This window comes from Ipomoea nil, unplaced genomic scaffold (assembly GCF_001879475.1).
Source record: "Ipomoea nil cultivar Tokyo-kokei standard unplaced genomic scaffold, Asagao_1.1 scaffold1361, whole genome shotgun sequence".
Lineage (NCBI taxonomy): Eukaryota > Viridiplantae > Streptophyta > Magnoliopsida > Solanales > Convolvulaceae > Ipomoea > Ipomoea nil.
The window spans coordinates 2,027,500-2,047,881 of NW_017617789.1; the positions used below are offsets into that span (position 1 = coordinate 2,027,500).

The 20,382-nt window shown below is 37.7% G+C and overlaps 3 protein-coding genes across 8 annotated transcripts; 1 reads left to right on the forward strand and 2 right to left on the reverse strand.

The window, feature by feature from the left end:
- Positions 1 to 606: 606 nt before the first annotated feature.
- LOC109185855 (probable DNA helicase MCM8) lies at positions 607 to 6,889 on the forward strand. 2 transcript variants are annotated; one of them, XM_019335812.1, is made up of 19 exons: positions 607 to 912; positions 1,032 to 1,172; positions 1,252 to 1,366; positions 1,475 to 1,697; positions 1,811 to 1,974; positions 2,384 to 2,644; positions 2,923 to 3,018; positions 3,117 to 3,269; positions 3,707 to 3,777; positions 3,878 to 3,996; positions 4,343 to 4,472; positions 4,865 to 4,916; positions 4,998 to 5,154; positions 5,238 to 5,412; positions 5,604 to 5,774; positions 5,866 to 5,979; positions 6,206 to 6,263; positions 6,539 to 6,629; positions 6,804 to 6,889. In XM_019335812.1, exons 1-17 carry the CDS (start codon positions 727 to 729, stop codon positions 6,248 to 6,250), a joined length of 2,373 nt encoding a protein of 790 aa, XP_019191357.1. In that variant the 5' UTR covers positions 607 to 726; the 3' UTR covers positions 6,251 to 6,263; positions 6,539 to 6,629; positions 6,804 to 6,889. The 2 variants fall into 2 exon arrangements, with proteins under 2 accessions (XP_019191357.1, XP_019191355.1); XM_019335810.1 differs by lacking the exons at positions 5,604 to 5,774; positions 5,866 to 5,979; positions 6,206 to 6,263; positions 6,539 to 6,629; positions 6,804 to 6,889 and having other exon boundaries at positions 5,246 to 5,400.
- On the reverse strand, positions 6,638 to 9,131 carry LOC109185854 (pentatricopeptide repeat-containing protein At3g09650, chloroplastic). The gene has a single exon (XM_019335809.1). It carries the CDS (start codon positions 9,029 to 9,031, stop codon positions 6,800 to 6,802), a length of 2,232 nt encoding a protein of 743 aa, XP_019191354.1. The 5' UTR covers positions 9,032 to 9,131; the 3' UTR covers positions 6,638 to 6,799.
- A 775-nt stretch (positions 9,132 to 9,906) lies between these two features.
- LOC109185853 (E3 ubiquitin-protein ligase UPL4) lies at positions 9,907 to 18,517 on the reverse strand. Of its 5 annotated transcripts, none has more exons than XM_019335806.1 (18): positions 18,494 to 18,517; positions 17,103 to 17,716; positions 16,849 to 16,959; positions 16,614 to 16,730; positions 16,356 to 16,514; positions 16,100 to 16,261; positions 15,096 to 15,248; positions 14,893 to 15,014; positions 13,628 to 14,795; positions 13,371 to 13,466; positions 11,915 to 13,147; positions 11,578 to 11,808; positions 11,383 to 11,487; positions 11,000 to 11,080; positions 10,826 to 10,894; positions 10,601 to 10,729; positions 10,441 to 10,524; positions 9,907 to 10,345 (listed from the first exon to the last, which is right to left on the reverse strand). In XM_019335806.1, exons 2-18 carry the CDS (start codon positions 17,691 to 17,693, stop codon positions 10,280 to 10,282), a joined length of 4,677 nt encoding a protein of 1,558 aa, XP_019191351.1. In that variant the 5' UTR covers positions 17,694 to 17,716; positions 18,494 to 18,517; the 3' UTR covers positions 9,907 to 10,279. The 5 variants fall into 5 exon arrangements, with proteins under 5 accessions (XP_019191351.1, XP_019191352.1, XP_019191349.1 ...); XM_019335807.1 differs by lacking the exon at positions 18,494 to 18,517 and adding an exon at positions 18,339 to 18,487 and having other exon boundaries at positions 10,441 to 10,521; XM_019335804.1 differs by lacking the exon at positions 18,494 to 18,517 and adding an exon at positions 18,339 to 18,487.
- Positions 18,518 to 20,382: the final 1,865 nt, after the last annotated feature.

Below are 20,382 nucleotides of genomic sequence, written 5' to 3' on the forward strand. Positions count from 1 at the left end.
TCCCAATATTTTACTTCTTACACATTATGCATTTTTGGGCTCAGAAAATGAAAATATCCAAAGACAATCAATTTATTTGCATGAGCATATGGATATCGGTAATCGCATTAATTCTCAAAATGATGACATGCCAATTCAAGGTGTACAATTGAACACTCCGACAAACAATGAGTATCCAAATGGTCTCAAAATTTTTAACATGTGGTGACTCTACTGTTTGTTTGAACACTACACAAAATGTAATTTATAAATAAATTTTCAATATCATAACCTATTTTTAATAGTATTATGTATTTATGTAATACTAATTTTACATCTTACAATGCATTCGGTTTTCAAAAAATATTTATACTTTAATTATAATAAGACTAAGAATATACATCTTACAATATTTCTAATTTTTAATCCGTGCATCGCACGGGTGAAATACTAGTAAATTTAACAACGGAAAGTATTCATAAAAATTCAACTCATAGTACGAAGCACACTCGCAAATTTCATTTTTGAATTCAATCAATATTCAAATTGGTGTCAATAAGGAAGAATTTCAATTTCCAAATCATCAAAATTTCATTTTCAAAGCCAAAATGTAATTATTGGTTTAGTTTTCCGGTTTTCCCTCTACAATTCCCTCCCAAATACCTTCATCATTCTCCCGCCAGAAAAAGTGAACGGACTGTCGCCGAGGACTTTGCCTTGCATTCTCAGACGCCGCCGGAAGTCGCCATGTACGGTGAGATGACGAGCACAAAAAATCATCGTAGAGTTTCGGACTCAAGTAGCCTCTCGAAATTTTTAGGCGTGTATTTCCCCAAAATCGACTTAACGCTGGACGATTCCAAGTTCAAATTTGAACTCGCATCCGATCTTGCTGACTTCTTTTCTAAAGCTGGAGAGTACTTCGTTTCTCAGGTCTCTGACTATCTCTTTTATCTCTCTATCTCTGTTTGTAAATCTATGGCTACGTGTATATCGGTGTGATAGAGCGCTGGTAGTGAATCAATAACTGACTGTTTCAATAACATGTGTAGGTTAAAGATGACGATGGCATATTCTTCTTGCCACTTGACTTTGAGCAGTTTCGGAGAGTTTGCGACATTGAGAGTTTTTATTTGACTTTAGATGATAGACCTAAGGAAGCTCTGCTATGTATGAGTGCTGCATTGCACAAGGTATAGTGCTAACAAGACTCAATCAGTCTCGTGGATATTCCTCCATTAGCATTTATTGATTTACTTTATAATTTAGTAGGTTATGTTCATGAAATGGGGAAATGAGAAGTTTGATGATTGTTCAAAGATAAATATTCGCCTGCACAACTACCCTCTAGTGATTGCGTTGAAGAACCTGAAAGCAGCATATATTGGTAACTTTGCAATTCAACATGAGTGTACTGGTTCTAAAGTAGATTATATTCTGTGCAAAACCCAAATTGATGTTGCACTAATAATGGCATTATCTATCCATGTGACAGACAGGCTTGTTTCTGTACGTGGTACAGTGATAAAAGTTAGCACAGTTAAGCCTCTGGTAATAGAAATGAGTTTTGCCTGCACAAAATGTGGAACCAACATTACTCGCGACTTTCCAGATGGGAAATTTTCACCCCCTCCAATATGTGAGATGCATGGTTGCAAAAGTAGGACCTTCACTCCCATTAGATCCAGTGCTCAACCTGTAGACTTTCAGAAGATAAGGTGCAGTCACTTCTAAGTTCTATGTCACCACCATCATAGTAAAACTAAAAAGTAAGACATCATGTCATACTTATGTGCATTTTTATATAAATTGTATAATGTCTCTATTCCAGAGTTCAGGAGACGCTGAGGTCAGAACATCATGAGGAGGGGCGCGTTCCACGGACAGTTGAATGTGAATTAACAGAAGATCTTGTGGATGCATGCATTCCTGGAGATATTGTGACTGTAACTGGTATTGTTAGGGTGATTAACAACTACATGGACATTGGGGGAGGTATTTCCTTTAACATGCTTATCTACTTAAGGTGAATGTATGTCATGTTGTATATTGTATGTTCTAGGTGTTGATCTTGTTAACTTAGCGTTGTTCTATATGTTGATGTTGAGAAATTTATTGCTCTTTTCCACTTTGTGTCATTCTTTCTATAATTAAAAATTCTTCAATGCTCCATTTTTGGATTCTAGAGCATTTCTTGCACTTGACTGCTTTGAATGTATTTATTCTGGAATCAGTGTTCTCGGGCTCACTGCAGGAAAATGAAAGTTCTTATATCTAATGACTTTCAGTAATTTATGTTGATATCAGTGTTAAAACAGTGATGTTCGTTCTTTTTATTTGGCTTTCTCAAATTTCACTATAACCTATTTCAGACATGGATTAATAGCATAAGATACTTTTTCAGGAAAATCAAAAAGCAAGAATCAAGGACTTTTCTATTTATATCTTGAAGCAGTCTCAATAAGAAATTCCAAGACTCAACCAATGCCTGAGAATCCAATGGATAAGTCCAATGCAATATCCACAGAGCCTTTTGACTCATTATCATTTTCTCCAAGGGATTTAGAGTTTATTGTAAAGTTTTCAGAAGAAAATGGTTCTGATGTTTTTCGGCAAATACTTCATTCTATTTGCCCCTCAATCTATGGGCATGAGCTTATTAAAGGTTTGTACAATAGTTGGCATGGATTTCTTTTGTTATTATGTAGTGGTGTATTTCATCGCTCTTTCATAGGTTTCAAACTCCTTAGTTGCATTCTGGAGATTGAGCGTTTATTTGCTTATTAGACTGTGTTGATGTCACAAGCTGGATGAGATGAGATTCTTTTATCCATCTGATAGTTCATACTTTTTTTTTTTTTTTTCTTTCTCCCAAGACGACTTTGAAACTCGTACTTTCATTTACATTATCTTCTATTTGGATCATCTTTCTTCTGTCAACAGCGGGAATTACTCTAGCTCAATTTGGTGGTGTACAGAAACATTCCATGGATCAGAACAAGGTTCCTGTTAGGGGAGACATCCACATCATAATAGTTGGTATACTGATTAGTTCTTGTATCCTCTGGATGTCATTCTTTCCCAGATGATGTTATATGTGAGGGCATTAATAAACTTGCTGAATTCCATATTATTAGGTGATCCTGGACTAGGTAAAAGTCAACTACTTCAAGCAGCAGCTTCTGTTTCTCCTCGAGGCCTATATGTGTGTGGTAATGCTACAACTAATGCTGGCCTCACTGTGGCTGTGGTCAAGGATCCAATGACTAGTGATTATGCCTTTGAAGCTGGTAAACATACTGAGTGTGTTTGTTTGTGTGAGAATTATGGGAAACCCTCAAGTCAAAAATATTGCCTTCTAGATCTAACCTAGGGTGGAGTATGTTTTTGAGTCTGAAAAGCCTTGGAGAATGCCTTCTGTAAACAGAGAGCTCATGGAAAGTTGGTACACTGGAGTAGAAAAAAGATTTGGAAATATAGAAAAAGAGAGATATTTAAAAACCATCACCATCTTTATAGTTGATGGCTCTCCAAATTGAATGGTGATTCATCAACATGTTAATTAAAAGCCACTTGTGGTACTATCACAGTTTCAGTCTTATGTGAAAAACATGTTACCTGGATCAAATAATACCTAAAATTATATGTGCTGTTTATGGTTGATTTTGATTTTTTGGGCATCATAAATTGGCATCGATTTCTCAATAAAAATGGTTTTCTTTGTCAGGTGCTATGGTTCTTGCAGACCGTGGATTATGCTGCATTGATGAGTTTGACAAAATGTCTGCTGAACATCAGGTTTTACTTGGTTTTGTCATCCTCATACTGTCATGCACACTGCTCTAATGCTCTTACTGTAATTAGTATCAATATATACTTTACTATGGGATAATTCCAGGCCTTGTTTGAAGCTATGGAGCAGCAGTGTGTTTCTGTTGCAAAGGCAGGACTTGTTGCAAGTTTATCAGCACGAACATCTGTTTTAGCAGCCGCAAACCCTGTTGGGGGTCATTACGAGTACTGTGAATAAAAATGGCTTGAATCACTAGTTACTTAATATACAGTGTTTTTTTTAAAAATTTTTTTTTTAAATTTTTTTGTCATTAGCATGTTCTGAGGACTGCATGAGTGATAATTGGCATGTTTTCTATACTTCAAAGTTATAGTGATGAAATCCATTCCCTACTGAAACAACTAACAAGTGTGTAAAATTTTCCTATATTTTCTTTTCCATTTTCATGTTGAACATATTTTGTGGAATTACATGTTTAACTGAAACTACAAGAAGCCTTTGGTGCATGCATGTTTCCATTTCTTTTTTAATGGGTAATAAACATTATTATTGTTTAAAATTTGATTGCAGCCGTACAAAAACTGTAAATGAGAACTTGAAAATGAGTGGTGCTTTACTCTCGCGGTTTGATTTGGTTTTCATATTACTTGACAAACCTGATGAGCAACTGGATAAGCGACTCTCAAAGCACATTATGTCTGTGAGTTATTCTGTCCACTTTGTCCTAATATATGTCAGAACTATTCTTTGACTACAAAAAGGATTTGTTCACATATGTGTATCTTCATCCTTATTTGCTCATGCATAATTTGTAGTAGGTGCAATTTCCTGGATCTTTTCTGCATTTGGAAGTACTTGACCATTGAGATAAACACACAAGACTTTGTTGCCTTGAAAAACAAATGTGAATATGGAATATTTGTCGTTAGAAAAAGGCATCTTCATTTCTGATACCTTTAATTACCAAAAACTTATAGTTAAATTAAACATCTAATACTAGTGAACATTGATTTCTTTCTATGCCAAATTGGGCCATGCTACAAATCCATTGATGTCTTTGGAATTATACGTGAATTAAACTTTATTTTGCAGCTTCATGCTAAAAATCCAGAACATCCTCCTTCCACAAAACGATTATGTACAGGTAAGGACTTCTATCGGATAATTACTAGGAGTGTCTTTTATATGAAGAATTTGGTTATTTGACATGTTTATTACTTTGCAGCACACTTTGACGTTATGGAGAATAACCTGAACATAGAGCATGATTCTTTAGTTGCAAAATTGAGACTTGACCCAAAAAAGGATAGTGGTTTTGTTCCATTACCTGGTCCTCTTCTGCGTAAATACATTGCCTATGCGAGAGCTTACGTATTTCCAAGGTGGTCCAACACTTCTGAAATTAGGATAATTTGGGAACTTCTTTTTTGAATGCTTCATTCATATTTTCTTTATATTGGGTAAGGATGACAGAACCTGCAGCGGCTACCTTGAAGGCATTTTACCTGAGACTAAGAGATCGTAGCACATCTGCTGATAGTACACCTATAACAGCTAGGCAATTGGAAAGTTTGGTAAGGTTGGCTGAAGCTCGAGCTAGGGTTGATCTAAGAGAACAAATAACTGAGCAGGACGCTTTGGTGAGTTCACCATTCATGCAGTATATGTTGAAATCTTGTCATTTGTTTTCTATAATTGTGAGCTATATAATCATTTTAGACAATCAAGTTACTCCATCTGCATTAAACTTGTAATATTAGCAATTGATACTTGTATTCTATGTGTTTTGTGATACTGATTCTTTCTGTATCTTAATGACTGTACTCTGCAGGATGTTGTTGAACTAATGAAGGAGTCTTTGTATGATAAGTACGTTGATGAGCATGGCTTTGTGGATTTTGGGCGTAGTGGGGGGATGAGTAAAGAAAAAGAGAAGAAGAGATTTTTGGGTGCCCTAAATAAGCAGTCAGAATTGCATCAAAAGGATATCTTTTCAATATCTGTAAGCATATATACAACTAAACTTTCCTAAATGAGTATTTGCTTCCAAAAGATTCAAGTTTGCCTCACTTGTTCTTCATTACTCTCTTCAGGAATTATATAGTTTGGCAGATACCATCGGCTTAAGGGTTCCAGATATTGATACATTTTTGGATACACTTAATAGTGCAGGTTATTTACTAAAGAAGGGCCCAAAGAGATATCAGGCATGCCTTTTACTAACTTCATCATTTTGCATGTCAAAACACCCTTAAACCTGTATACGCCATTTCAGATTATAACTGAATTTTGGCATTTGAATTAAACAATTATTTTCATTAAAGAAAAATTCACTGGCTAAACTCTATCTCTTGGTTAACAATATGGGACAAAATGTGAACCAGATACAATGACAGGATAAAGTAATAAAAGTCCTAAATGTCTATCATGCAGGTGGTATCATCATCTTATTCAAGAAGTCAATCATCAAGGGGATAGTTTCACATCACTGGTAATAAGCTTTAGAAACATCATTTTGCCTCTTTTTTAAAAAAATGTTTCTAGTCTTTACTCCCTTTTAATACAGCGTCTCATAAAAAGTAGGAATGATTCAATACCTACAAGCACTTTTGTTCTTGTTCATTGTTATATGAACAATTATCTCCTATTAACCACTTCCAAAAGTTTGCAGATGTTTTGTGATTATCTGTGGGAGTTTACAGTTTATCTATCAAATTCCTGGTCTGTCTTTATGCCATGCTGTTAATCACGTACAAAACTTTGCAGGTTACTGATGATTAGCTATGGAAGTTTACAGATTAGCTCTAGTTCTATCAAATCCCAGTATGTCTTTATGCCATGCGTCTTTGTGGATACAGTAAGAGAGATAGAGAGATATGTGTATATTCAATTTAATGTTTTGCAACTTTACAAGTGGAACTCAAGGCCTGTATATATTTAATTTGATACATGATCATGGTACAATCTTATAAATTTATTTTTCAGTGTCATCTCTTTTTCTCAACACTACTATTTTGTGGCATGTCTTTAGGCAGTGCCAGAAGTATATTCATCTTCTTCGGATACAGAATCAAGGCGCCATTCACTTCCATAGTAAGAATTGGGCAATCCCAACCAAAACTTGAAAGCCTCTGCTGCTCTTTTCCTCTCCCTTCTTCGATCCTGCCTGGCTCTTGAAGCATGCTTGCTTGTGAACATCCTTGAGTGCATCTCCACGTAAATCCTTTTATACTTTGTCTTGTTTGGTGATATTCCATGCTCCTCCATGCAAGCAATGATCTCCAAAGCTCTCTTGAAAAATGCAGCCCTGACACATATATCAGCCAGAGTATCTAAAAGTCCTTCATCGGGTATCAGTGGCGGGAGGGCTGGAGAAGAATCAGGTTCCACTCCCTTTCCTATTCCACATCTCTCCTTTATTTCACTCCATAGTAGTAGTGCTTCTCCTGGCTTCCTAGCTAATGCAATTCCATTTGCTAAACTCCCATAGGTAGCCACGTTCGGAAAAGTTCCACTCTCTTTCATCCTCTGAATTATAGACTTGGCCTCATCAATCTTCCCCAGCTTACAATACCCCTCAACCAACATATTCCAAGCAGCCAAATCAACCCTGATTCGAGGATCCTTTAGCATTTCGTCAAATACCTTGTTCGCTATCTTTGGTTGGCCAGACAAAGCAAAAGCTTTCATCAACGTTGTGTAACTGATTTTATTAGGTGCAATGCCTGCTGCTCGCATCTCATTGAAATAGGAAAGTGCCCCCGCGCTGTCATCAACCAAAATACAGCCATCAATGAGAGTATTATAAGAAACTACATCCGGTTTTATTCCTGCACCATTTACCATCTCTAGCATCACCTCTTCTGCCTTGTCTATCTGCAATTTCTGGCAATACCCTTTCATAAGAATATTGTAAGTGATTCTGTTGGCAGGAACCCCGACTGTGAGCATCTCAGCTAGCATTTCTCGTGCTTGTTCCATTGATCCTTGCTGCACAAATGCAGAAATAACAGTTGTATAGCTCACATGATCTGGATGGCTTTCAGTATCTTCCTGATGCCTCATTGCCTGGAGCATCCTTACTGTATCAGTTACCCGGCCTGCCTTCATGTAACCTTTCATCAAGGTCGTATACATCCTCGAATTGGGTTCAAACACTCGAGGTAAATCTGGCGGTTCTCTGTCTCTTGAATTTACAGAATTTGGAAGCAACTTTTCAAATACATCGCTCTTATTATCTGCACTTGTCTCTTCCAAAGTTGAGTCCCTTAGAATCTTGCACAGATCTCTCCTCCCTTCTCTCATAGCCTGAACTAGTTTTTCAGCAGTGTCCAAATCACCAAACCCAACATAAGCTGCGACGAGGGATTGGAGTGTTGTCATACACACAGCGATTCCCTTTTCGATTATCCTCTCCAGTACAAACACAAGCAAATCTTTCCTTTCAGCTCTAGCGCAAAGCTTGATCATCACATTGTATGTCAAAACATCTGGCGCGCAGCCAAATTCAGTCATTTCGTCGAACAGTTGGAGGAATTTCCGAGTGTAACCGAGATTTGCACAGGCGTTTAGCACGGCGTTGTAGGCAGCTGTGTCCGGCCTCGAGTTATTAACCACCGCGGGGTCCGAAATCCGGCGGACCTTTCCGGTGACCAAAGTGAAGAGCGATAAGGCCTCGGTGGGGCCATCATCTCCGGAGTTAGAAAGGCGGCTGATGACGGCGCTCCAGGCCTTGACGTGGGGGAGGTAACCGGATTTGAGCATGGACTTGATAATGGAGGTGGCGTAGAGGATTTGGCCGGCTTTAGCTGCGGCGACGGCGAGGAGGCCGAAGGAATTGGCGTCGAGGCGGTGGAGCTGGCGATCATTGCGGAGACGGCGGACAATGGACTGGGCGCGCGTGAGGGCAACGTGGGTGTTCTGATAGGATAATTGTGAAACTAAACGGCTAAGGCATGTGGGGTTGGGAAGTTGGTCAGATTGAGTGTACGCCAACCATGCCTCTTCGGTTTTCTTCTCCTGGAGAAGTGTGAGGAGAGCCTGCTCTTGAGGATTAGCTAGTTGCTGGGGCGTAGTGATAACTAGAGAGGTAGCGGTGGAGGGCTTACCGGCGGTTTGAACATGAACTGAGTGGGTAACTCTGGGGTTACCGGCGGCGGAAGTGGAGGAAGCAAATGGTGAGGAAAGCCAGCGGAGAGAGAAGCTATGGGTTGATGGAAATGGGGAGAAGAATGTTGAAGGAGGTTTAGTAGTGTTCATGGCTGGTCCATCTGGGGTTGTGTCGTGTGGAAGAAAGTCGCAAAATATTGTATGCACTGCTTAATTCTTGGACCTGGGGGGGTGGGGGGGTGGGGGGGGGGGTGTTCAGATATTTCATTGGCGATAAGCTGCTTTTTTTCTTTTTTCTTTTTTCTTTTTGAACACTGTTTTTATTTTATTGTTGATTTACAACGGGTTAGGTTGGATTTGGGTGGAGAAGGAATGTACTACGTCGAGTACATTCCTCCCTCTTGTTTGGATGGTGGCACCATTTTTCCTTTTTCTTTTGCCAAAATAAATAAATACTTTGTTCTTATTATAATTAGATTAGGAAGACTTAGGTTCCGTTTAATAAAATAATTAGTCTACTAGTTAATTTTAATTTATTAAACAATTAATTCTAGTGATTAATTAATTAACTTTTTTAACAATTTATTCTTTTAAAATTCTAAATTTTAAAAAATTATTCAAAATAACTTTTTCTATTGGCTAATGTTATCAATTAGTTAAACTCACTAATTCAATCAGTTAAGTCATTTACCAAACAACTCATGGCCAATCATCCATGGGCATATCAATGGGATTTGTAATGAAAATTAAGCAAGAATTGGAGGAAGGTGTCATCCATAACCCAAACAACATGCAAGACGGACAAACGAAATAGGCAATTTATATGGTGCACCAGGGCGCGCATTGCATTGCGCACCCTGATGCAAAACGATGTCGTTTTACATAACTGTATAAAAAAATACACATAATGATATAAACAAATACACATAATTACGTAACTCCCTTTCGCACCTCCTAAAATAACGTCGTTTTGAGAGGCCGGGGCACACAGTGCTGCACATGCCGTGGGGCAGGGTATAACGATGGAACGAAATGATTCAATATATCAAAGACCATAAAAGTGTTTTCTACACAAGGAGGAAACCATAGAAAACTAGAAATGCTAATAAGCTTAAAACTAAAAAACAGGGAAAAAGTTTTGGGTTTCACTTTCAAACTGGGTATATCTATCCACTAAACCACATTCCATACCATCTGTACACACCCCAGAATGTGTTGTAACAGTCAAACCTCTTTCCATCTTCTTCTTCTTCTTCAGTTCTTCTCCAGTCAGATCCAAAAGCCAGAACCACTCCTCCCCTCTAGGCCACCGTAGTCATCATATGTACACCAGTACCATCGCCTAATCTGCATCTGCTAACTACGTATTCACATTATATACCTGCTTGCCTGAGATAATTACGAGAGGTAGAAAGAACCCTGCCCCTCGGTTATGGCATATAACAGCTTCTCTTTCATTATCTCCTGCAATATCAAAAAAATTCAGTCATTCCATTACACTTTCAGTTTGTGTGGTGGCAGAAGAGAGAATTAAGAGTAGCGTAAGAAATGAAATCAACTTTAGTAGTGTAAGGTGGCAGCTTCAGATAATTGGCGCATGTCATCACGCTAGGGAGGTCATCATCGGCCCATTTGCTGCACTTCTGTCCAATCATAGAACAACACGTAAGCTTAAGAAACGAGAGAAGAGATGGAAAAGTAGCGTGTTCATATAGACACCTTTCGAACAATTGTTAACTTGGGGTTGAGAGATGCCAAGCCGCCCGGAGGCAGCCTAGGTGCTCCAGTCACAAACTGTAGGAAAGCTCTCTGCTTTTCAATATTGAATTCTTGTATGATTTCCAATAACTGCAAATTTTACGAAAGCAGGTCATTGTGCTATGATGACAAAGTTTATTGTCAAAATATGATATGATCGAAACAAGGGAGCTCAATTTTACTTACATTCATAGCAGGAGAGCTGCTGGCAGTGTATCCATGATCAAATTTGATATGATCAACAAGCTCGTTCGACTGTCAAAGAAGAATAATTGCACATTTCACAAAACAGTCATGTGCCTTGTGACACTCAGAATTGCAGCAAAATAATGGGGTGGAATGGGTTTGATATATACTTACATTCCAAATTTCACGTTCTCCGCACAGTAAACGCTCTAGTTCCTCTTCACTGAATATTTGAAGATGCTTGATAGGGAAAACCTGAAAGAGCCAACAAAATTGTCAACAGTTCAATTTCAGATTTGTTGGAATTGAAGTGACACAATAGTACAGAATACAGAAGACCAAAGGATGTTTTCAAAAAACTTGCAAAAACAAATGGAATGGTCCAATTCTAGATTGCCTTCATTATGAATTACAAAATCAGACAATTTCGGAAGCAAGAAATATAGCACTCATGTTCCATATGAACAATTGTATCCATAAAGAAATTGGTAACTAATGTATAGCAAAAACAAAGGTCTAAACGTCAAGGTTCAGGAACATGTGATATAAGTGCTCACCTGATCAAAACCAGACTTGAAAGATTCCACCTGTCTGGAAACTCCAGAACCTATGCTGGCATTCACGATGAGCGAAACATACTCCTCTAAGTAGGACAAATCCACCTAGAGACGCAACGTAAAGTATTAGAGACACATTTTAAATTGTTCAAATTCCCACAAATTACACAAGCAGTCACTTCACAAAATGCTAACCGTTTCTGAATCAGGAGTAGAAGTGAGGATGTAGTCTGGATAGCCAGGAAGAGAGAAGTCAAGGCAAAGATCCTCAATTTTGGTATTCCGGAAGTATAGTTCAGGCATTAGAGTTGATTTTCTCTCACGTAGAGATTCTACATGTTTTTTTCTCTCAACAAGAGCATGAAATTCCAGAAGAGTCCTTCCTAATTCAGGGTCAAACGACTGGATATCATATATACTGAGCTCCTGCAGATCAGTGGTAAAAAGTAAGTCACATATAGTTAGTAAAAACAATATAGTATAGATACATGCACGAATGGCAGAAGGAAACTCAGGAAATAAGAGATCATACCTTCCCAAGAATAAGTTTGTAAAATGCTTTGGAAAAAGGAAGATCCAGAACCCTGCCATCTTGAAGAGATTTTGCGACAATTTGGCCCAGAAGGACAAACTTTTTAAGCACTTCAGAAAACTCAATTTTACCCAAGGCACTCACAGATTGTGACCATGGGCGAGGGAATAGGCCAAAAGCAAACGAAAGACTTCCATGGGCATCATCCACTAAACTAATGTTGCCACTTGACATACAGTCACCTCTCCACATACCAAGACCACTTTTTTGAAACTCATGACTGACCAATGTATAAAATTCCAAGGTTGGACCAAGACCAGTACCCACCTCTTCGCTGTATTCCACCTCAATTACAACCTTTTGGCTAGCATAGAGGTCCATCATCTGGGAAGCAGAATCCAGAATCTTGTCTCGGTGAACCAAAAACCTTTTACGTGGGAAACCTCCATTGGGTGGCTGCCTACGATTCAGGCCTCCACTATTATTAGATGGTAATTGAGGTTGCTGAACTGGCTGGTTACCCAATATTGCCAGACGGAAATACTTACATCTTGCCTCAAAACCAAACAAAAAGGGACATGAATCCATTAATTGGGTACACCAATAAGGCATGCCACCAACAGATACAGCAAAAGGATCCCGCATTTGCTGTTCTAGTTTGTCAGTTAATTTGTTGTTCACAAATTCAGCTTGAGGGACAAAAAAGTAATCAAACTTCAAACTATCCAGGTCATTGGTCCTCTCTTCTGCAAAAGCATATACTCGTTCACGAGATATTAGATGAAATCTGAACCTGTTCATCTGTTCCAAACTTCTAAGGAGAGACAAAATATCATAAGTTGGATTGGATCTATCTATATCAACCACTGCCGAGGCAAAGGTGTTAGAGAAAAATGGAGTGTATTGTTGCCATGGTGTATGCTTGTCATGTAAAGCTGAATGATGAGTCTCGTGATTACACTTCTGGGCACAACTTTGTTTTCCCCTCACAGATGACTTGTATGTTATTCTGTGGACTTGATTCCAAACCTTTGCATTAGTAATTGCATCATTTTCTGCTTCAATTTGCTGCTGAAGTATAGCTTGATATAACGTTAAGGTATTGTTTAGTTTCTTCCCTTCCAAGTAGAATAACAATTTCATTGACGAGCCTTCCTCATTACTGCATTGAGGACACTCCGTAATGATACTATTTTCTTCAGACAGACGCAACTGTCTCTGCCCCAAAGACTCCTTCAACATAATAACAATCAAAATAGTGTCAAGAAAATAACGGTACATATGTTATGAATAGTCTAATATTCAAAAGAGTGAACTGCATAAAAAAATTACAAAACTTAAACAGCATGGAACACCACAAACTTAATCGACAGTTTATTGCACATCCCATACCATAAACAATTGAAACTAAACATTAACTCAAACAAAGATTCAATGTGCAAAGCAATCAACTGACCATATGAACATCAGTTATATCCATTGGTTCAGTATTGGCCTGCTCTGTATTTGCTATTTCCACTGGGGCAGATGAAGCTATGTCATGGCCCTCTCTCTAGAGAAGAAAAGGGAAAGAAAAAGGAAATGAGAGAAGCTCATTCAGTTGTAGACAATTTCTCTACAGAAATGAAACATAGTCGGCTCAATGAAAATGTTGTTTCAAAGGCTTGACCTAAGCAATCATAAGGATAAAATTAGTTGAAAGAGTTACAATACCTTGGGAAGCTGAACTTGATTCACATCAAAACGTATGCTGTCTAATTCTATAGCATCTGGAGTTTGTACTTGCGAAGGGCTCAGATCAGGTGACACCTGTGAGGCTGATCCTTCCTCCTCCATAGCTTGAGAGGGTGATTTTGAACGCTGAGTTTTTTTATTTCTCACTTTTGGGCTAAGGTATCCTTCAATTGTGTCCAAAGATGAAAACGGATCAACATTCACAACATCCTTCAAATAATCACACAGGTCTGTCTCCCCCTCTCCTTTGACAAACTGAACTTTAAGACATGGGTATGAGGTACAACGTCCATATGGTACAGTAGCATATGAGTTCCGCAGCCTGGAAGTGTGGCTTGAGATAACAGGGAAATTTTCCACCGATGACAGTGCACTTTGCAATTGATGTATTAGAGATAGAAAAGGTAAGTCCTCAAATGATGGGTCTGAGGAAGACAAAAGTAATCTTCCGAACACTTCAAATCTCTTCTCAATACTATACTGCCAGAAAAGTGCACCGACGTTTTCAGTCTTGCCAATAAGATATTGACCATTAGATAAATAATTAACTACAGATTTCACTATTCCACTCTCAATAAACTCAAAAGTGGAAATGGGGTTTTTCCCATTCAGCTGTGACATGATCTGATGCAGCAAACCATAAAAGTCTGATTCATGTTGAGAATAAGAATCGTCAACATCATTCAAATATTTATTGACCAGATCTGTCAATGCAGAGGATAAAGTTCTCAGCTTCTGAAGAACGTCAGTTAATCCTTTCTCAGGATTCATTAATTCTGCAGCAAAGTAATTCATCTTAATATGCTGTGCAAGATTCTGAACAGTCTCTCTCTCAAGCTTGCAACTCCCAGATTCAGAATTTGTCGAAGACTGGCCAACACCAAAAGCAAAACATAAGCATCTCTGCGCACCTCTTGCTGCTGATGTCTTACTTGACTCGCTTGACAATTGAACACCATTGGACACTGGAAACATAAACTGTGAACTTTTTTCTGGAGAAAGTAGTGCATCAACAGCAAAAACAACACCTTCCTTGACAAAGGGGTTTAAGAAAACATCTGAGAGCTTCTGCAGAAGTGTATCAACAATCTGAAGAGCTAGCATCAGTACATGATGATCTTTGCGAGTGAACACCCCAGCCAAAAAGCTGTAAGACAATAGAAAAGCAATTTCAATTTTTCCAGTGAACAACAAATTAACTATTAGCTTAAAACCAGGAAAATGTAAAGGAAACCCTCTTGTACCTTGCAAGATTGGTTCCTTGTAGCAATTCAACAAGCATGTCCGAATTACTGAAATACACTAACTTGTTGATAATGGAGAGACAGCCATAACAAACATATAAATTTGCACCAGAATTAACCACCTACTTGACAAAAATAATGTTAAAACATACTTAACCAAAATGGTGAGATAATAAATTAGGCACTGCATTTGACAATCCCACCTGAAGGAGAACAGGAAGTAAATCAATGCCAAATTTTTGCAAAAGGTCAGGGCGGTTCATGAGAAAAGATTCCTTCTCAGTGGCTGGTTGGATTTCCTGTTCTTTGGCTATTGGAGGGAGGAGCTCATGTAATAACTTTAGAACTTCATGTACCTGTGAAACAGGAATTAAATGTTAAAACCTTAGTTCTTTAAAACTAGTAACAAAACCTTTTAGAATACAGGCCAGAGCAAAATCATAGGCACAAAAGAAATGCCATAAACTTGCAGAGATTAGAATTGCAGTACATGAGAATGCAACGTTTGAGATACAGTGGGAAAGATTCAAATGTGGAGTCAAAACAAATATAGAGCATATAAGGAGCTGTATTAAGAAATGCAAAGCCAAATCCAATAGTGTTACTGTAACCTGAAATCATATCTAGAGACTAGAAGTTGCAAGTCACAAAATCACAAATACAAAAGCTCAGCATTGACTATCTGACTTGGTGACTAAAAAGGAGTTACGAGACTACACAGTTAAGAGTCGCATTATACCAAAAAAACCTGTATTTCTAGAAATCATCAATTGCAACAAATCTAACTATTGTGTGTAAACCACCGATTTCAGTGGATAGGCCATTTGACTCACAAAAGACTATATACACCTTATTTCACAAAAGCACAAATCACAGATATGTAAAACCATCAAATTTCAGTGAATTTTACCATTGACTTCAGCAATTAATAGGCTGTTATGAACAACATTGGAACAGCACTTTCAAAGAGCATTAAATGTTGAGTGTGTTGTTTCCCTCATTGTGCTTTTTTTTTTAGAGACTATCGTGTGGAGTATTACAAGCTATACAACACATGTAGTCTTGCATAAGTTAAAACAACCAACGGTGTCTGATGGAAGGATGCTTAAGCCTACCTCACCCACTCATATAGGAGAGCTTAGCAAGTAAAAAACAGTAGTTGATAAAAAACATATCACGGGAAAACAATATGCCATCAGTGACAGACCTGATTATGTTGCCCATCAACCACAGCAGTTGAAGGCATTCCATGAGAGAGGTCGTGAATGGACAAAATATTACATACTATGCTGCTTATATTAAGATCAAAGAGAGTCTTAACAGCCACAATAGAACCAGAAGCCATTTTAACAAGTAACCCTATTAAGCCCTGCCAACCAAAAAAGTCAGATATAAACTTATCAATTAAAGTCTGGAACTCAAGTATTTAAGATCAGAAACCACAAAAATAAGCATCAGCTCACAATGTAAACCGGTTGGCATAAAGTAGTTCGGCTATTCAAGTCTATCAGATGTGTGGCCTGTAGAACTAGTCCATGTTTACAAAGCTCCTCAAGCATATCAGAAGAGTGGCAAACTTGTTCCACAATCTTGATCAAGCAACTAGCCACACTTTCAACAAGCTGAATTGCAGGGGAAATAATTTTTGGATAAAAAAATTAGTTGAGGAAAAAAAATTATTATGAAAAGGATTAGTTCAATAGGCTCAAGCATATGTATACCTGTTTATCTTCGTATTGAAGCAGATTACACAATATTGGAACTGCCTCCATGAAAGGTGAGGGATTTTCTGAGGGAAGCTTTTTACAAATATTTAGAACTGTTGAAAGCGCAACCCTCTAAAGCACATAAAGAACAAAGAAGGAAACAGAAAAAATATCAGTACTTAGCTTCACAAGCTCACATGCATTACAGAGTATTAATAATGGGTGAATTTCTAGTTTGATGTGTAACTACCTGAACACTTGTTGAAAAGAAATCAATGTAGTTTAAAACAGCCATTATTGCCCCTGATTGCAAACAAGCAAGTGGCTGCTCCTGTGAAATTTTCTCCATTGCTTGCAAGCACTACATTTGAAAGAGAATTCATATCACTCAGAACAGATAATATAACATAACAATCACAGAGCTTGAGCGAACAAACTATTGCACAGAGAACAAAACAGATATAACAACTCTTTTCAATAAATAGTGAATGCATTTCAACATACTTGTTCAGCCACATCTAAGTACTCAATGGCCATCAATCTTTGACAAAGAGCAGGGACAGCATCATGCCTAACGAGAAACCCAGAAGACCGAGGATGAACATCACACAAGTAAGTCAGTGCTCTGATTGCTAACAGCATTATATCGGGATTGCTCTCATGCCTGGCCAATCTAACTAAGACAGGAGAGAACGAATCTGCCATTAAGCTTGAAAGGGAACTATCAGTACAAAAAGATAGCAATTCACATAGCTCAGTAAGAGCAGCCAATTGCCCTGATTCTTCACTCTCATCAGTCAAGCTCGTCAATACATTCCTGAATTTGCTTTGATCACCCAATGATCTCCGTCTATAATAGTCCCTGTAGCTGTTGTCAGAGTCGCAAGATCCATAGGAGTCCCGTTCCCCTTCTCCATCTGATCGAGTTGATCCCGAAGTTGATGATGATGTGTCCATGTCACCGTCATGGCCTTCTTGGGGGGTTTGAACTGATGAGTTCGATGAGCTTGCCCTGAACTCTAATGAACTACAGGCTCTCTTATCAGCCGGAAGCTCATCAGCCTTATCTGGTCTCTTCTGGCCTCGATTTTCCATTGATCACTCCCTTCTACACTCTCCTATATACATTAAAACACTTCAAATTACAATATTGAATTACCAGAACAAAAATAAAACTTTTTACAAACATGATCACATCCATAGTTAAAATCACGGTCAAGTATTTATCATTCTGAAGAAGACCCAAAAAACCAACAAATATCTTCACAGTTTAACTTGCAATTTGTTATACAAATTAAAAAGGGGGAAATTGAAACGAGATGACGCAAAATGAGTGCAGATTTTAGCGAAACTGTACTGCTATCAAAGAGCAAAAATCCAGAAAAACCCCCAAAAATCACTTGAGAAACAGACAAATTACTCTCAACAAAAGGAGATAACATCAAACAGAGCAACAACACGAGTCCGTTCATATTCCTTTCTCCCCCAACCAAAAAAACCAAGTAATCCAACCACTGCTGAATTCTATGCACCATCTATCAACATCAAAGAGATACAAATAGAAGAAATGAAAAAGCTCAACTGTCAGGGAACCTAATGGCGGTGATGATGATGCTTACTCGATCACCACTGAAAATTTTTTGGGTCTTTCCAAGTTTTAATCTTTTTTCCCTTATTTTATAATTCGTTCCGTATTTTCACGTTATCATACACAGAAAAGAGAAAAATAAAGGTTCATGCCTGTTCTATACACGGCAAGAGATGATGATGATGATGATGGTGGGGGAGGAGCAGAGTCGCCGTGGGGGTGGAGGTTTGAGTGTGAATGTAGAGAAAAAAAAAAGGGTTAATAAATTACAAAGAAAAAAGAAGTTGTAAATGGCTTAGGTTTCTATCTTCTTGGGTTGGGTCTATGGAGATGCTGATATAGGACTACAGGAGGAGAGTCATCAACATTGATGCACCTTCTTTTATCAATCGATGGATTTAGGCTTCTGACACGTCATCAATCATAGTATAAACGGTGGACCAAATTGCATTCCCATCCAATTAGAACTACTTTGTGTGATATAAATTACAACACCAAGAGTTCAAACTCATGTGTATATCTTAACAAATTTTAAAACGTTAGTTTTTGAATGAAGTTTGATTGAGTCGAATTAGGGTTGCAAATAAGTTGAGTCGTTCTCGAGTTATATATATGTGTTCACGTTACGCTTGCATATAAAATTAAGGAGTTACAATATAATTAATGGAATCTCAAATTCAATTCAAACTAATCGAATCAAACTCAAGTCTTATAAATTTGTAATCTTAGGCTGAATTAATCTTATTTCGCAAATGCAAATATAAATATAGTATGTAATAAAAGGAAAAATAACTTATGATCTAAATAAAATAAATTCAATTTTAATTGAATCACTTGATTTCAAATTAATTCATCAAACCTCAATGCAATTATATTTCATGAAATGAAATACTTATTGATCATCACTGATAGATGGAGTGTAGTGGACCGATCACTCTTTGACTGATCGGACCCTTCGTTTAACAACTAATCATAAATGATCGGACCCTTCGTTTAACAATTAATCATAAATATGGGATCTAGCCTGAGGCGCGTTAATAACAAATCTATAAAGTTATTGAGTTATATAGGCGCGGCAAGGGCCCAATGGCCCACAACCCACGACCCAACACAGGCAAGCATAGGCATATTGGGCCTATTCGTGGCATAATAGCACTGGGCTGCCTATTCATAATGTAACAAAGACTCCTATTACATAGCAACTTAGGAATTAGTTTTCTTTGAGGACCTTAAGTCTTCTTGTATAAATATTCACACCTAAAAGTTAAAACCAGTGTTGCAAAAATCGCGCCTAGGCGCGCCGATTAATCGGCGCCTAAGTGCTAGGCGGTAGGAGGCCGCCGCGAAGAATGGCCTCGGCGGCCTCCTCCGCGGCAGGCCGCCTAGCCGGCCGGACCGGTCGGTTCGGCGATTTTTTTTTTTTGAAAATGTCGGAAAACTTTCGGAAGGCATAACTTTTGACTCGGTTGTTCGATTTGGACAATTTTTTTTTCAAATCGCGTATTTTTTCGAGATCTATACACCGTAAAGTGCCGAAGGCGATTTGGTCCACTAATTTATCAAAAAAATGTTTCTTTAGCTCTTTAATTTTAGTTTTTTATGTATTTAGATGGTTTAAACTAAGAAATAACTATGGAAACCTTATATTTTAGTACTACATTTTGAAAATTTTTAATTTTAATTTAAAAAAAAAAAAAAAAATCGGCGCCTAGCGTTTTTTGCAACATTGGTTAAAACGGATGGAATTTTTCATAGTAAAGCGCTTATTATTTTTCTATATTCTTCCAACATTTTTTTTAAACAATAGTGTTGACTAGCTCGCTCACTCGCGGTCGACTATCCATTAATCATAAAATCAACAATCATAATTAAACAAATAATACAGTATTAAATATCAATATATTTCGTTTATGATGTTACATGTTTAATCTTTTTATGTATATAAAATGACATTTGAGTCAAAAGATGATTTTATATTGATAGTCCTAGTAAGAGTTTGATACTTTTGGGTTGGATTGTGATTGTAATCACACTAAACATGGATCGGATAAAATGGAATCAATGGTTTCATGCATGATCCTAACTACTCTCCTAAGAAATCTTTGGTTGTTTGGTAACTGATTATGCAACTTTTAGTTAATTGGGGAGGAGTGTTACCATTACAACTCTAATTTTTGTCTAATATTATTTTTAGAA

Coding starts and splice junctions, on each gene's coding strand:
- LOC109185855 (XM_019335812.1), top strand. CDS start 727: ATGTACGGTGAGATGACGAGCACAAAAAATCATCGTAGAGTTTCGGAC. Junction 913..1,031: donor GAGAGTACTTCGTTTCTCAG/GTCTCTGACTAT, acceptor TAACATGTGTAG/GTTAAAGATGACGATGGCAT. Junction 5,980..6,205: donor AGGGCCCAAAGAGATATCAG/GCATGCCTTTTA, acceptor TCTATCATGCAG/GTGGTATCATCATCTTATTC.
- LOC109185854 (XM_019335809.1), bottom strand. CDS start 9,031: ATGAACACTACTAAACCTCCTTCAACATTCTTCTCCCCATTTCCATCA.
- LOC109185853 (XM_019335806.1), bottom strand. CDS start 17,693: ATGGAAAATCGAGGCCAGAAGAGACCAGATAAGGCTGATGAGCTTCCG. Junction 16,731..16,848: donor TCTTTTCAACAAGTGTTCAG/GTAGTTACACAT, acceptor TATGTGCTTTAG/AGGGTTGCGCTTTCAACAGT. Junction 10,346..10,440: donor TGCCACCTTACACTACTAAA/GTTGATTTCATT, acceptor TTGATATTGCAG/GAGATAATGAAAGAGAAGCT.